Genomic DNA, 16,064 nt, shown 5'->3' with positions numbered 1-16,064 from the left:
ACCACCAGAGGGTCCACACAGGAGAGAAACCGTATCAATGCTTGGAGTGTGGGAAATGCTTTGCTCAGCAGTGGTATCTCATACACCACCAGAGGGTCCACACAGGAGAGAAACCATATCAATGCTTAGTGTGTGGGAAATGTTTTGCTCAGCAGTGGTATCTCATACACCACCAGAGGGTCCACACAGGAGAGAAACCATATCAATGCTTAGTGTGTGGGAAATGTTTTGCTCAGCAGTGGTATCTCATACACCACCAGAGGGTCCACACAGGAGAGAAACCAAATAAATGCATAGAGTGTGGGAAATGTTTTTCTTTGAAATCGGCCCTTCTCAGACACCAAAGAGCCCATGTGGATAAGAAACCTTCTGAATGTTCCAAGACTTTTCCTATGCAGTAGAGAATGAAGCTTATACTCTTGATATCTGAGAATGTGCATGTGCAAGGTCTTTTAACTGTATAATATTAGCCCTCAGAAGACATATTTACTCATTTGTGGGCCCCAGATACTAAGCTAAAATAGGGGTGGGTGATGGATTGCAGGAGCCCACAAACAAGAATGGTGCACTCAATCTGTCTCTGGCTTCAGGAATGTTATAGTTAATATGTAACTTTTTAAATTTAAAATATTTATATGTTGTCTTCATGCCTGTAAAATACCTTCTTCCCACACCTTTGGGATGTTTCTGTTGGTGGTCTAACTACAAATTAAGGGCTTTACAATGCCACAGGAAAAAATATCTTTTCTCCAGTCTTTTAATACTTCTGTTAAATTGGCTCCTCAGATGCCCGAGAGGCTATCCTAAGGCAGGAATGTTTAAAACATCTAAAAACAATGTAAAACATCTTAATTGCTGTAAACCGCCCAGAGAGCTTCGGCTATGAGGCGGTATATAAATGTAATAAATCAATCAAATCAAATCTATCAGCCCAGTGGTCAGGAATGGTGGGAGTTGTAGTTCAGCAGTATCTGGAGGTACCAGTTTTCTCACCCCTGTTGTAAAGGGATTTTGGCTCAGAGAAAGCTTTCTCTAATTCCAGTTGTTCTCTCCAATTGATTCATCAGGGGAGTGGGAGAGGCAGTAGTGGAGATCGGGAACAGAAGAAGTTTTCTCTGAGTGAAATACTTACATGACCATTAGTGGGGGGTGGGGGCGAGAAAACTGATTCCAAGAACATTCCCATGGGTGTGCTGTGTTTGTGCCCAGTTACCCCCTTCGCTGCCCTCTGTGGTTGCTGTGGTCTCCAAAGGAACCCCGAGGGTATCTAAAAACAAGGGAAGGGAGGTGGATGAGAACTGGGAGATCCTTGCGTGGGAAGTGTCACTTGCGTGGGAAGTAAACATTCCACAATGCCATTGCCTGTGCATGATCTTCTGCTACACAACCCTCACACAGGCTGGTTTTGAGGTGTAGGGATGGAAGGAGGGGTTGTTTTTAAACCTCCATTATTTTTCTGCAAAGGTAGCACACCTCTACTATCAACTTTCCTTCTCCGCTGCTCCTCATTTAGGATCCTGCAGATTTTACAGATATGGGAGAATGAGAAATGTTTTTGCTGCTTATATGCATAGTTTTCCTCCCTCCCTTTACAAGTGCACTCATGTGAAACTGGCTGTTTCTTTCATTGAGAGAAAGGCCTGGAACTGGGGGTGAGGCCTATTTTCTTGCAGCCAAAAAGGGAAGAATATTTCCAAAAAGGGAAATGCCACATCCTTCTTTATAGCATTATGTGGTGCTTGGAAATCCTAAAGGCTGTGCACAGTTAATGTGGTTTTCTTTTCTCTTTTAAAGATGTTTGTGGCTCTTCTCTTCTGGTACCAGTTTTACTGTGGATTTTCTGGGTCTTCCATGATTGACCAGTGGTACCTGATCTTCTTTAACTTGTTATTCTCATCCCTTCCCCAACTGATTGTTGGAGTGCTTGATAAAGATGTACCTGCAGATATTTTAATTGCTGTGCCTCAACTCTACACAAGTGGCCAGAAAATGGAGGTAAAAAAAACCACCCAACCCAAACCTTGTGTTTTCTGTGTGTTTTCAGGTGCTGCAACAGGAGGTTGAAACTGATGGATTCATACTAATTTAAACTTTTTAAAAAATTATAAGCAATTTGTGTTGCTAATATTTTTGAATTATTGTTTTAAAATAATTTTTGAAAATTTCCTCAAAGTAAGGGTCAAAGATTGCACTGGTTCCTATGAAGAGGAAACTTAAGGAGCCAGATTAAATTGGGATCAGGATATAGTTCTAGATTTTAGAGCTGGAAAATACAGCATAAAGCCAAATGACGAATCATGAACACCCCCTTCCCCTGCATGCTTAACCCTACTTTCTACTAAAATCTAGTTCCTATTGAAATCAAAGGAACTTAAGGCATGACTAACTTCAGTCATTCAGTTAACTTAGGCTATGAACACACTAGTTGCAAGATCAGAGCTTTTCCATTAGCCACACCTGGAGGGGGAATGGGTTGATCTGCTAATCAGTTGCAAAATCTCTTTGAAGTGGAATTTTTTTTAAAAAAATGCACACAAGCTAATCCCACCAGGCTTTACCATAAAAAGGGGAGGTTTGACTCCTCTTGTGTGCCCCCGTTTGCAGAAGAGAGAGGTGGAGATGCACTGGGACTGACAAAACAGTGAGTGTGTTTCTATTCTAAGGCTATGAGTCACCCACAGCAAAGCGTTTCCATTGGCCACACCTGGAGGGGAAACAGGTTGATCTGCCAATCAGTTGCAAAATCTCTTCGAAGCTGTTTTTTTTTTTTACACAACACACAGTCAAGCTGCTCCCACCAGGTTTTACAGTAAAAAGGGGCAAGGTTTGACTAGTGTTTTGTGCCCCCATTTTCAGAAAAGAGGTGGAGACGCATTGGGACCAGCAGAACAGTGAGTGTATTTCTGCCCTTAGTCTGGATCCAGCACTTTATTTGACAAGTTGATATTGTCAATAACTACAGCCTAAGAACTAGAGTCCCATTCAGGAATCTGATGGTCCTGCCAGATTAGGAGGTGAGAGGCACAGAAAGCGATGCTTCAAAGACTGGGCATTGTCAGAACGATCTGGAGTCAAGTGGGGCTGTGGATGGGACTAGATCAAGCTGTTACATACTCCATGACAGACTGGCTCAGAAAATAAGGTGAACTACTTCCAAAAATATTGGGGGGGAAACCTCCTTCTGAGCCAAACAGACATCCCTAAGTCACCCAGCCTCCCCAAACTACTTTCCCACTTCCATTTCAACCCATTCTGGGGCAGCAGAACTCCATGCTGATTACAAGTGCCATGAATACTCAGTGCCTTTTTTCTAAGGGCTATGGTCACCCTTTGGGGGACTGAAGGGCAGATTGGGGGCTGAGTGTGGTTAAGTTGTGCTGAAAGGGGAAGGAGAGGGGTTTGGGGGGGCTGATGAACCAGGGAAATGTGGATTTGAGACAGTGGGGTTTGGGGGGTAAACTGGGAATTTACTCTGAGCCAGAAAAGAATTTGAGGATTTGTAAAGCTCATTTTTTAGCTGAAACCCTCAAAGCTTGTATCTGGACCTGTGATTAGAGAACTTAAGTGGTGTGTCTAGATGGACCTGACTGAGACTGAAATCCACACTTGAGCTACTCTATGCTTTTTTGCAATTGATTTAAAAAAATACAAATTGTGGCTTATCTTTCGAAGCTCTCACTCTGTGTTTCTCTATTGCAGGAATACCAGCCACATATGTTTTGGATGAACATGATTGATGCTCTCTACCAAAGCCTGGTTTGCTTTTTCATCCCTTACTTTGTAAGTTATCAGTTGTAGGTTCATTGGGTTCTCTCTTCCCCATGTCGCCCCCTAATCTACCATCACATAAGGAGGAGAGCAGGAATTTGGGCCCACCCCTTCCGCCACATCCTTGGCTTCATTGACTTCCATGTGTTGGGAAGGTGAATTTCTGCAACAGGGAGGCTTCTTTACTTGTGGAGGGTCCCTGTGGAATTTAGAACCCTGGACATTGGCAAAAGGGACATGGTGGAGAGGGCAATGCTAACGGGTTCATCCACACCCTCTTCTCACACAGTGGTAATCATGGGGAGGGGAATGTCCTAGTAAAACTTGCCTGAATAATGCTTTGTAGTAGACTCTTCTTCTGCTCTCTAATCGGGAGTGAGGAGGGGAGCCAGGCTTGGCAAATATGCTGTAGACAAGACCACCAATGGAAGGAATGTAGCTTCCAAACATATGACAATTATGGGGCTTCAAACATTATCACAGGCCGGGTTATAGATATTAAAAATAAAGCTGGTGCTGGGAGAGAGGTGGGGTCAGGATGCCAGTAGCAGAAAAAAAGCTTTCTGTGCAATACGCAATGGTGCTTGGATTTTCCCTGTGCCAAGCAGCCTATATATTAGGCTTTCCTCAGTGGTTCCTGGAGGGCATTCAGATTCTCGGGATGGTGCCTCCTCTGGCACGACAGGCAGGGTCCTATCTTCTAATTACCTCACCCAGGGGAGGAGCCATCCCATCCTCCAGACCGGCCCTGCCTTTTGCACTGGATGGTCAGGGTCTGGCTGAGCTCCTTAAGAGCCAGCCTGTCTTCTTTTGTTAGATTCCTCACCTTTCTTTCTTCTTTATTGCTTCTTTGTTCTGGCTTATCCTTAGACTCCAGTCCCTCCCCCTTTCCTCACCAAACTCTTTAGATAAGGACGAGGAGTGTGAGAACAATTAGAGAGCCTAGGAGCCCACAACAAGGGAGCTAGCACCTCACACCCTCTCGCCCTTTCACCTAAAAGATGAGGCACAGAGGCAGCAGCAACTAATATTTGGCGATTTGCAACCTCTCCTTAAATCTAAGGGAGGCGTGAGCTTGCGTAGGAGGGCAGTGGCGAGAGGACACGCATTCTGGTTTTGCTGCGAAGAGTAGCAGGAAAGGCAGTTCAGGCCTCTCCTACCCCCACCATAGGATTGGAGGGCCTGGTAAAGTTCACCCGTGATGGCTAGCAGCCCCCTGGAAGGGTGTGAACCCATGCAAACTAGCGAGATGGAGGAAGAGCAGTCACCATCTCTCTCCCACCACTCGGAGCAGGCCTTGAGAGTGCGGGAGTGCCGGAGGGAGGGGGTAAGTAACGCTTCCCCCCTCTATCCCGGGGCAGGAAGATTTCCCAAAGTTTCTCATTTGGGTCAGAGGGGTGGTGGCAAAAGTGGTTAGGTGGACTGGGACTGCCTGGTCAGGAACCAGTCCCAGGCCCTGCACTTCCCAGTTGCCCACTCTTCAAAAGAGAAGGCATCACCCCCACAAGGGTCACAAAAAGAGGAGGCATACAAAATCGCCCTCCCCCACACCTTCTCATCTCTCTCCTCCATATCCATTTCATCTGCCTCTTCTTCCACACCAATTTATAGGAGGAACCAGAAGGGCAGGCATAGGCCCATCTTCCCATAGTCAGAAGGGGAGACATGGGGCAAAAGAGATTTAGTAATAAGGCCGTTACTGCCTTGGGGCTTCTATCAGGTTCAAGGCACTCCTCATCCTCATCAGACAGGGAGGAAGGGGAACTATCTGATGCGGCATTGCAAGCCCCTTCCCCAAGGGGGAGACTCTTCCCAGCAGAGTTTTCTTGCCAAAACTAGGAGGATCCTGGAATTACCTGAAGAGTAACCTAAGAAAGCTGATCCAGCCACTTCTACTTCCTCCAAGGGGTCTAAATCAGCCTTTCCAGAAGGCCACCCTAGAATAGCTACTCTCCCTTTTCCAGTCTCTTTCCAGGAGCTGTGGTCAGCAGAGTGGGCATCTCCAGGTAAACATAAACCGCTGCACAAGCTGGTTAGCAAGCATTACTCCTTTGCCCGCGTGGTGATGGAACAGCTTCGAATGCCAGCAGTGGACCTGCCAGTGGTCGCTCTCTCTTCCTCTGCGGTTCTTTCAACAGAGGGGGAAGGGGAGCCTAAGGATGCTTGTGAGAAGAGGGTCGAGGTGGCACTGCAGAGAGTCTTCGAGGCGCAAGGCACCACTTTCAGAGCCTGAGCGGCTGCATCAGTGTTTGCTAGAGCGAACATGATGTGGGTGGATGAGCTGACCAACAGAGAGGACGTTCCCAAGAGCATCAAAGATGGTCTGAAGAAGATCTCTCTGGCAGCAGCCTTCCAAGCTGATGCCACACGGTACACTATGAGGTTTAATGCCAGGGCTATGGCCTCCAGCACAGTGGCGAGACGTAACCTGTGGCTCCATCATTGGGACGTGGACCCAGGATCCCAGAGGCGTCTGGCCAACTCTCCCTTTGGGGAGGGGGCAAGCTTTTTGGGAAATCACTAGAAAAGGTCCTTATTGAAACTAGGGACAAGCAGAAGGCGCTGCCAGGGGCAAAGAAGGATGAACGTAAGCTCAAAGCCTTTCCATCACCAAAGCACGTCATCAGGATACAAGGCTCGGTGGGGGAGACAAGATAGATACACAAGTTCCAACCAGCAAGATCCCATCCACCTCACCCCTCCCAATCAAAGTTCCAGAAGGGAGCGAAGAAGGAACAGTTATCCTGATGCCAAGTTAGGGGGGACTCGTGCTTGACTTCAAGACAGTCTGGACCACGACAATGTCCAATCGCTGGGTCCTGGCAAGTTTCCTCAGGGTACTCCTTGGAATTTTCAAGGCACCCCAGAGAGAAATTCATCAGGACCTCGAAGTCAACCAAGTCGGACAAGCACAGGGCCTTCCTCATGGCCATACAACATCTCCTGGACATCAGCGCAGTGGAACCAGTACCAGCTCGGGAAAGGAACAGGGGAGTCTACTCAATGTTCTTTCTTGTCTTGAAAAAGAATGGTCAGACAAGGGTATTTTAGACCTGAAATGGCTCAACTAGTGATTCATAGGTTTCCTACATGGAACCTGAACTGGGTACTCTCCGCCTTGATGGGGCACCCTTTTGAGCCACTGGCTACGTGCGAGGAGCAGTTCCTGACACTCAAGACAGTTTTTCTACTGGCTATCACATCAGCACACAGAGTCTCAGAACTGGGGGCCCTGTCGTCTGATCCACAGCTGTGTATTTTCATCAGGACAAGGTTGTCCTGAGGCCAGATCTGTCCTTTATTCCTAAGGTTAACTCCATTTCTCATAGGGCACAGGAGGTAGTTCTCCCATCATTCTGTTCTAATCCCACTTCTTCCAAGGAAAGGGCCTGGCATTCCCTGGATATGTGCAGAGCTCTTCATTTCTACTTAGATAGGACTTCTGGGTTCAGAAAACCGAGGCTCTGTTCGTTTCCTTTGGTGAGGTTACCAGGGGAAGGAAGGTTTCATCTTCCATCTCCAGGTGGCTCAAGGAGGCAATTGTTCAGGCCTACCAGACTCTGGGGAAATCACCACTGGGGGGACTCAGAGCCCATTCATTGAGGGAGGGTTCCACTTCAACTGCCTTTAAGGGGAGTTTCCCAATTGAGAATATATGTAGAGCAGCCACATGGGCCTCTCTGCATATGTTCTCCAAACACTATAAAATTGATTCCTGGGCTTCAGCTGACGCAGCCTTTGGGAGGAGGGTGTTGCAAAAGGTAGTTCATGCATGACTTGTTGGCATCCGGAATCCCGCCCAGCAGGTAATTGGGCTCTGGTGTATCCCAAGAATCTGAATGTCCTCCAGGAACCACTGGGGAATAAATGGAAATTCTTACCATGAATTTCTCTTCCTAGGGGTTCCTGGAGGGCATTCCCCCACCATTCTGGTGCCATTAGTCTACTCATAGTAGTTCCTAGTGGCTTCTGCTGGTGCCCCACATGAGGGAGGTAGTTAGGACCTCCCTGGGGATTTCATGGCATTATCTAATCTAGTAAAAAGATAGTTCTGTCATTTTTCTCTGCCTAGTTCCATGGCATTTTTTCTTTTTATGAGTCTGGATACAGAGTTTTTCCCATTGAGGATCAAGGGGCCATCCTTGCTCTTCCAGCTGGTCTGGAGAGGATGGGATGGCTCCTCCCCCTGGGTGAGGTAATTAGGACCCTGCCTGTCATGCCAGGGGAGGCGCCATCCCAAGACTCTACATGCCGTCCAGGAACCCCTGGGAAGAGAAATTCATGGTAAGAATTTCCATTTATTCTGGCATATAATATGGGGTGATGATTATTAACAGTGTTAGAAAAGGGAGAGCAGAGAGAAGCTACCTCTCCAGATGATGATGGCAGGCAGCTGTTTTGACAGGCTAGGACACTGGTCTTCAACTGGTTGGCTGGGACACACTGCAAGGGCACAGCATGATCTAAAGCAGGTGGCAATGGCCGCACTATCACCATGCAAATATATGGTAAAAAAAAGAAAGAAAGAAATGGGCCCCCAGATGCATTTTGGGTTAATGGTGGGCCCTAGGTTGGAAACAATCAAAGACCACTGAGCTAAGGGGAATAGTCGTATGGAGGGAGGAGGAATTCCAAAATGGAAGGAGAAACTTGAATGGAGTTACTAAGAATTAAATATATGCTTCTGTTTCCATGGAAAAATAGCTTTGAGTGCATTACGGGTGTGTGATTGTGTGTAAGCATGGCCTCACCCACTTTGGGGCCTGGTCCTGTCCGCTGCTGAAATGTGGCCCCTGACAGCTTTTCACTGGAGTGATGTAGCCCTTAGCCTGAATGTTTTCCCAGCCCTGCTCTTTTTTTTTATCATTAATTTTTATTCAAATTTTCAAAGACAAAAAACAAAACAAAACAAAAATAATTAAACAATAAAATAAAATGTTGACTTCCGATTTGTCGCAGATCAGTTATAAGTCTACAATATATAACAATCCTGTCTCCTAAATTATATTATAAAATCACTTTCCTCCAGTAGTTATCTTAATTAATCATCAAATCTCATAAACATTACTTTATTCTTTCCACAAAAAGTCAAAGAGAGGTTTCAATTCCTTGAGAGATATATCTTTCAATTTTTCTCCAAATAAACATGTCGATTAATCCATCTCGTTCAAATCTGTTAGGTCCAATAATTTCAATAGCCATTCTTCCATTATCAATGTTAATTCCATCTTCCATCTTCAATAATCCTGTTAAGTCCAGTAATTTCAGTAGCCATTCTTCCATTATCAATAATCCTGTTAAGTCCACTAATTTCAGTAGCCATTCTTCCATTATCAGTATCCCATAATAATCTTGTTGTCATAGCCATAGTCCAAATAAACATATAGATTGATCCATCTCATCAAACCTGTTAGATCCAATAATTTCAATAGCCATTCTTCCATTATCAATATTAATTCCATCTTCCATCTTCAATAGTCCTGTTCAGTCCAGTAATTTCAGTATCCATTCTTCCATTATCAGTATCCCATATTAATCTTGCTGTCATAGCCATAGTCATATAATAAGAGTCTGATGGGAATTTCCTTTATCACAAATATTTCCTTGCCAACAATTCTGAATATGTTGCTGAAATATTGTTGTAAAGTCATATCTCTGTTCTTCTTTTTTACAAAATGCACTGGCTCATCTCTTAAGAATTTTTCCATTGTCACATATCTGTAGTTAATTCCATAGATTTTTTTCTATGTCAAGCTCCATCACATCATTCCAGTCCAAAAAATTATCCAAGACATTGATAACTTTATCTCTAATATCTTCATTAATTTCTTCAGAGACAACGTTGAATTCCAAACAGTAAACTTTGTTTCTAATATCCATAAACTCCAGATCTTTTTCCAATTCCACATTTGTTCCAATCTCCAGGGCTTGTATCTTCCCTTTAATTTTTCTTTTCTCATCTCTAATCTCATCAATCCCCTCTCTCACAAGATCCCCTATTTCTTTAAGCTCCTGCGTCATTTTGCCAAATTCAATTTTCATCTCCTGTCTACCCTGTCTCAGGGTTTGTTTCGTTATCTCAATCTCATCCATTATTTTCTGAAACATAATTTCTTCCATGGTCTCAGCCACTTTCCTGATTGCCATTCTTAAAACCACAAAAACAAAAATTATTTCAGCCACAATTGGGTTAATATTCCAGGCTTGATGACATCACAGTGTAGACAGTACAGCCTGCCTTATCTCTTATATGTTCAGGAATACAAAACAAATTTAGTTCCCAGCTTCAAAACAGTTAATGGCGTCATGAACAAGTAGATTCGTCAAAATGAAATAGACCAAAAAGAAAATAGTCCCAGACATATAATACTCCAAAGTTCATAAATCAAATTTATTTTTTTCCCTCCTCGAAATAGAAATCCCTCTTCCGTTTGTATCTTTAGAATGCACTTCCAGGCCAGCTTTTTGCAATAAAAACAAAGATAGGCTTTTTCAATTTCTTTCCTCCTTAGTTTCGTGAATAAAAGAGAAGAGTTATAACTCACCCAGAAATTCTTTATAGCTGATTCATTGACAAATCTCTTTTTGCTGCAACGATTTAAACCAAGTGAAAAAAAATAGAAAGAAGGATGCTTGCCTGTTAAAGTCCGTTTTTCTTTGAAGAAAAGATAAACGTGTCGCTTAATCAGTTACAGCTTGTTGGAAGTCCGTCCAGCATTGCTGGCTGAACCTTCTCTCATAAATTAATGAAATCCAGTCCTCCCAACAAAAACAGGCTTTTGTGGTTAATCTCTACGTTTCTCCCTGCCTGGGAGAAAATCTTTACCAGTCAAAAAGAACGTTCTGACTGATTTTAAAACTGAAAAAGCTTCTTCTGAGACGAGAGCTCGTCTCAAAAAGCAGGCACAAGCGAAGTCACCCTTCCCAGAAGTCCCAGCCCTGCTCTAAATGATGTGTGAATACATGTTTTGAAACAAATGGGGCATACGAGTGTATTCATCCAGGAGTTGTGACTGAGCGTACGTGTACTGGCAAATCCGGGTTTGCCTCTTTGTAATGTGTGAAATTGCCCTAAGCTTTTCAAATATGTTGAACTTTAGTTTATGTGCTTGATGTTTTTTAAAGACCAAATTCGCTTAATCCCCATTTAATGTTTTCAGACATATTATAATTCAGATGTGGATATATTCTCATGGGGAACCCCAATCACCACCATAGCTCTCTTCGCCATAATATTGCATTTAGCTATTGAAACCAAAACCTGGGTAAGTTGCCTGCATAAGCATGGCATAAGAACTTGCTCTTTTTATATCTTTTTATATCTGTCTTGCATGGCACTCTTTCTATATTCCAGTGTTCCTATAATTAGCTGATTTTATTAGCCATTCCAGCAGAGAATGGCTTAAGACTGTGGAGTGATAGTTTCATACATTCTGTTTAAGTAATGGTTTATTAAAGGAAACTGATTGTAAAACTTTCTGCGCATTCACAAGAGAAGAACCGGCTAGCTGCCAGGTTCATTTTTTGGGTCCTGCTCAGGAATTCTGACAGCTTCCTTTGTTCCTATTTCCATCACATCAAGTTTATAGACTCCTGTCTCCTTCTCACCCTGCCTTTAGTCCTTGCCCATTCACCTGTATGAACAGATCCCCATGAATGTAACAAATGTGCCAGTCTTAAGTGACTTCCACTGCCCTTCCAAAATGAATTTCCTGTAATTCCAGGATGGTGGGGAGTATTATCTTCATGCATGTGCACTCAGTGGCCTGATCCATGAGTAACACTAAGTCATGGTTTGTTTACCCTATCTATGGTTTGTTTGAAATGTGTACCCTGCAGACTAACCATATTTAATTGCTAACTGCATTCCAAATCAAGCTGAGAGGAATTGGTCCAGTGCTAGACTTGTGCTCTGATGTCACAGGCACTATCCAAAGGTACCTGTAAGATGCCACTTGTGCTAATTCCACAGCAAATAGACATGAATGCCCATTTGCGTGGGGATTTTTTCCCCCCTCTCCACAGTTCCATCAATTGGCTTCAGTACTGGACAAGAGGAATTCTTCCATAATGGGAGTGTTCAGTGGGATGACATCATTTGGCTGATTCAGTTCTGGCTCCAAAATCCTCTCAGAAGAACAATATCATCTAGAAAGGCCTTTTTACACTAATCCCCTACTTGGTGTCCTTAAATTTTCTCACATGTATGGCAAATCCCCTTTTGGTTGGAAAAGAGAGTGTTGCGCTTCCCTACATTGGCCTAGTTCACATCACAGGACACCATAGTTAATGATTTTCCATGAACACACTTAGCTGGGTCCTTTGTTTCCACTCTGCTAGTATGTGGAGGAAATGTTCACAATCCCTGGCTTAGTGCTATATCCAAAGCAAGAATTATGGTTTGTTTCACTCCAACAAGCCATGATCAATAAGCCAAGAACAAACCACAGTCCGTGGTTCAGATCATAGCTTTTTGGGAATATAACAACCCATGATCAGATATAATGCTAAGCTAGGGGTCATGGTTTCTTTCCTCTTAGTGCAAGCTGGTAAAAGTGGGTGCAGTTCACTCATGCACAGCAAGCCATGGTTTATCATGACATGTGAACGTGACCAGAGGGAAAATCCATTGCTATGTTGTTGGCATTCCAGAATTGCAAATTAATTTTGAGTATGTTTCTTTTAGACTTGGATACATTTCTCATCTTGTGTCTTCAGCATTGTTTTGTTCTTCATTGTGGCTCTCCTCTACAATGCATCTTGTCCAATATGTTATCCTCCATCCAATCCCTACTGGATCATGGAAACGCTGGTGGGAGATCCCATGTTTTATCTGACTTGCCTTATAACACCTGCTGTTGCTTTGCTTCCCAGGTAGAGTATTTTTCTTTGCGTATATTTGTTAGTGGATCGATCTTCTCATTTTCATTCTTTTGTGAAGACATTTGGAACTATATTGCTAAGCTGTAGGCATGTGCATATGCAGAAATAATCTAAATATGTCATAGAGCTGTCAAGCCTAAATGAATCAAGTGCCCAAATGAATCAATTGTTTCATTTTTTTTAGCCATTGGCCATAACAAATAAATGAAATGAATATCAAATAGATCACAGCAAAGCAGATTTGTTAACAAAAAAGCACAGCTAAATTCAGATAACATAACAAAAAACACTATACATCAACATATTTTAAGAGCTGTGTGCAGACAGTCATGTAGTATAGAAATGAATTGTGGGGAGGGATCAGATCATGACCACTGGCTCCATCCCCAACCTCCTCACATTGCACATATTGCATAGGATCTATATAATTAAATATGGATAGTCTCCCTTAAGATATTTGCACAACACAAAATACTCTACAAAATTTTCATTTTGTATCCTCCATTTTTTGCAGGATATAGGTTACACATGAGGAGTCTGCACCCATAGATTCCTTTGCAAATGGGTTCTTTAACACCTGAGGGTCTATGAGCAGGACCAGTGGATGGGATCCTACTCTCCCCTCTGTGCATTCATTTCTACGTGCATGCATGATAATCTGTACAAAGCCAAGATCAAATATTATCTCCTCTGCAACAAACCAAATTGATGCCCTTATCAAAAGGAATGCATGCAGAGCAGCTGGGACTGTGCATGCAGAACCCTATTTTAAAAGCTACAGTTGCCAGCCTGTTATTTGGTTGAGAAGGGGAGTGGACTGGAGAGGGGATAACATGCACAGCACTTAGTCGTTCTCACTGTTCCCCAACTAGCTAAAGATATGCATGCTTGAAACCTGCTCTGTGCTCCTCGTTTTCTTGGGGCATGTTTGCTGTAAAAACCAGACTAGTTTGCCTTGCACAGATGACAAAGCGATTAAAGTTTCAGTGATCCACTTAACATCATCACTGTTTTGTTCTCAAGAGATCAATTTGAATCCCGCTGAAAAGTGCACACCCTTTCCTTACTCATATTATGATTATGAGGGAAGGGGACCAGAAAATAGTTGGGGCGGGCAATAGAGGAAGGGTCTTCACATCTCCGTTCTGACAAACATGCAATCTTTCCTCAAATGGCATTCTAGAAAACCATCCCTCCTGCATCATTCAGACAAAATGTAATTGGGACAGTATTCTTTTGGTACATTTTGTTTTCTTAATTCTTTGGTCCTGTGTGAGCATTTCCTCTCCCTGATAGATTTTTGTACAGAACACTTCAAGGGACATTATTCCCCACCCAGCTTCAGCTTGGACGCCAGTTGTCAAGGATGCCGCCAGATGCTCGCAACCAGCTTATAAACAAATGGAACAACAAGAAGGACACTGATCCCCATAAATACCCCTGTGTTCATTATTCTCCAGAAAGCCCATATTTCATTGCTAGTGACTCTTTAAAGGCTTGTAATCAAAACAGTCCCTCCGAATTATCTCAACAAGGAAATGAACTACCTAAGACACCAAAACCAAAGACAGAGTCCACAACAGGGTTAAACATTCCTGCTCCTCCTCTTGGTGCTCAGTTATGTGAGGAGAATGGGCATTTTTCATTGGCTCATAGTCAAGAAGAAGCATCTTTGGGTTTTCCCAAAGGACCTTCAGAGCTGGAGCCGACACTGGTAGATGAAACATTCCAGTGGAACTCGACAGCAGACCAAACAGACTTCAGCTTATTGAACTGGATCGCATTGACTCCATTGTTTAATGGCATTGGAAGAGAGCTGCCCTGGTTATCGAGCAGTTTACAGAATGTAAGGCAGGACAATGCAGCTCCATGTAGCTACAGTTCTCAGGACCTCAAAGGCTCAACAGAGCAAAGCTCAACCTGTTTTCAGGAGCAAATGAAAAAGGCTGCAGATGGCTGCTTTAAAACTGAATCTCTTGAGTCAACTTGTTTATGACATAGGCATTGTAGCGTATATTTCTATTTGCACAAGAGTATATTGCTCTGTTTCCAAAGATGAAACAGAATATCAAGGTACATAGTTTTATTTTTAAATGAATTTTAAGCGCAATATGTTGAAAATAAGAGCTTTATATACAATGAAAAGATACATATATGTATTTATTTTTCATCTCATTTTATACAAATGCAATGTTTATTTTTATTTGCTTCTGTTCCGGGCTCATTTACCAGGTCACAGCGGCTAGATTTCTCCCCAAAGATAGATGTGATTACCAGTGTTTCAGCCAACATAGGAAGGGAAAATCCTATACTGACTTAATAAAACTTAAGCAGTCCTCAGCACGTTGCTTCGGGGAGGGGAGGAAGGAATGTCTACATGAAAGCAAATTGCTCAGAAATCCATAGGAAAAAAAGCTTCACTCTGTACAGTGATGTTTTATTGTCACAGAAATAATACTGACAATTTACAGGCGTGACGCCCCCATTTTTTATATTTCAACCATAGCAATTTATGTATCGTGTGAAAATAATAAACATCTATATTGCAATGATGTTATCCTCTCTTGCATCAGTGATGGTATAGTTCTTTATTTTAAGTCAGTGTGCCACTTGCAATGAAAGAAGTTATAATATGCTAGGGAAATTGTGGGATTTATGCTACAGGTAACCCAGATTAAGTGTTTGTATAGTACTACAGTTCTGTTGTTAACCATAGCTCAGTGGTAGAGCATCTGTTTGGCATGCAGAATGTCCCAGGTTCAATCTTCAGCATCTCTAGGAAAGGCTAGCAGAGACCCCCATCTGAAATCCTGGAGAGCAGTCAGTATAAGAACATAACCTAAGAATATAAGAGCCTGCTGATCAGGCCAATGGCCCATCCAGCACAGCATCCTGTTCTTACCGTGGCCAACCAGTGCCCATGGGAAGCTTGCAAGCAGGATCTGAGCACAAGATCACTGCCCTCTCCTCCAGTTTCCAGCAAGTGGTATTCAGAAGCATACTGCCTCCAACAGTGGTAGCAGAGCATAGAGGTCATAGCTGGCTAGTAGCCATTAATAGCCTTATCCTCCATGAATTTATCTAATCCTCTTTTAAAGCCATCCAGCTTAGTACTTTCTTTTGTCTGTCCTGAATCTTCCAATATTCAGCTGCTCTGGATGTCCACGAGTTCTCATGTTATGAGAGAGGGAGAAAAGGTTTTATTAAAGTTTATAAAAATAGCAGAAGCATGCTCAATTGATAAACAGATGAGGGAGAGCAAAACCATTTCAGTAGCTTAAAAGGACAAAAAAGCTAAAAAACACTTTGGAGCATAAAATGGCTTTGACCTGGCACTGAAAAGTTAGCGGCCTAGGCACAAGGCAACCTTCCCTGTGGAAGATGCAGAGCTTGGAAAAGTTACTTTTTTGAAC

The 16,064-nt window shown here is 43.1% G+C and overlaps 1 protein-coding gene across 4 annotated transcripts in view; it reads left to right on the top strand.

Annotated features, from left to right (window-relative positions):
• Positions 1–15,182, top strand: part of ATP10A (ATPase phospholipid transporting 10A (putative)) — a 179,237-nt gene extending 164,055 nt beyond the window's left edge. For all 4 annotated transcript variants that reach the window (XM_061626943.1, XM_061626940.1, XM_061626941.1 and 1 more), the window contains 5 exons: positions 1,795–1,995; positions 3,700–3,780; positions 10,929–11,033; positions 12,455–12,642; positions 13,948–15,182. In XM_061626943.1, coding sequence (XP_061482927.1) covers positions 1,795–1,995; positions 3,700–3,780; positions 10,929–11,033; positions 12,455–12,642; positions 13,948–14,647 — 1,275 coding nt within the window. In that variant the 3' untranslated portion in view covers positions 14,648–15,182. The remainder of the gene's footprint in view (positions 1–1,794; positions 1,996–3,699; positions 3,781–10,928; positions 11,034–12,454; positions 12,643–13,947) is intronic.
• Positions 15,183–16,064: the final 882 nt, after the last annotated feature.

This window comes from Rhineura floridana, chromosome 5, assembly GCF_030035675.1.
Source record: "Rhineura floridana isolate rRhiFlo1 chromosome 5, rRhiFlo1.hap2, whole genome shotgun sequence".
Lineage (NCBI taxonomy): Eukaryota > Metazoa > Chordata > Lepidosauria > Squamata > Rhineuridae > Rhineura > Rhineura floridana.
This window is presented reverse-complemented; position numbering and strand designations above follow the sequence as displayed.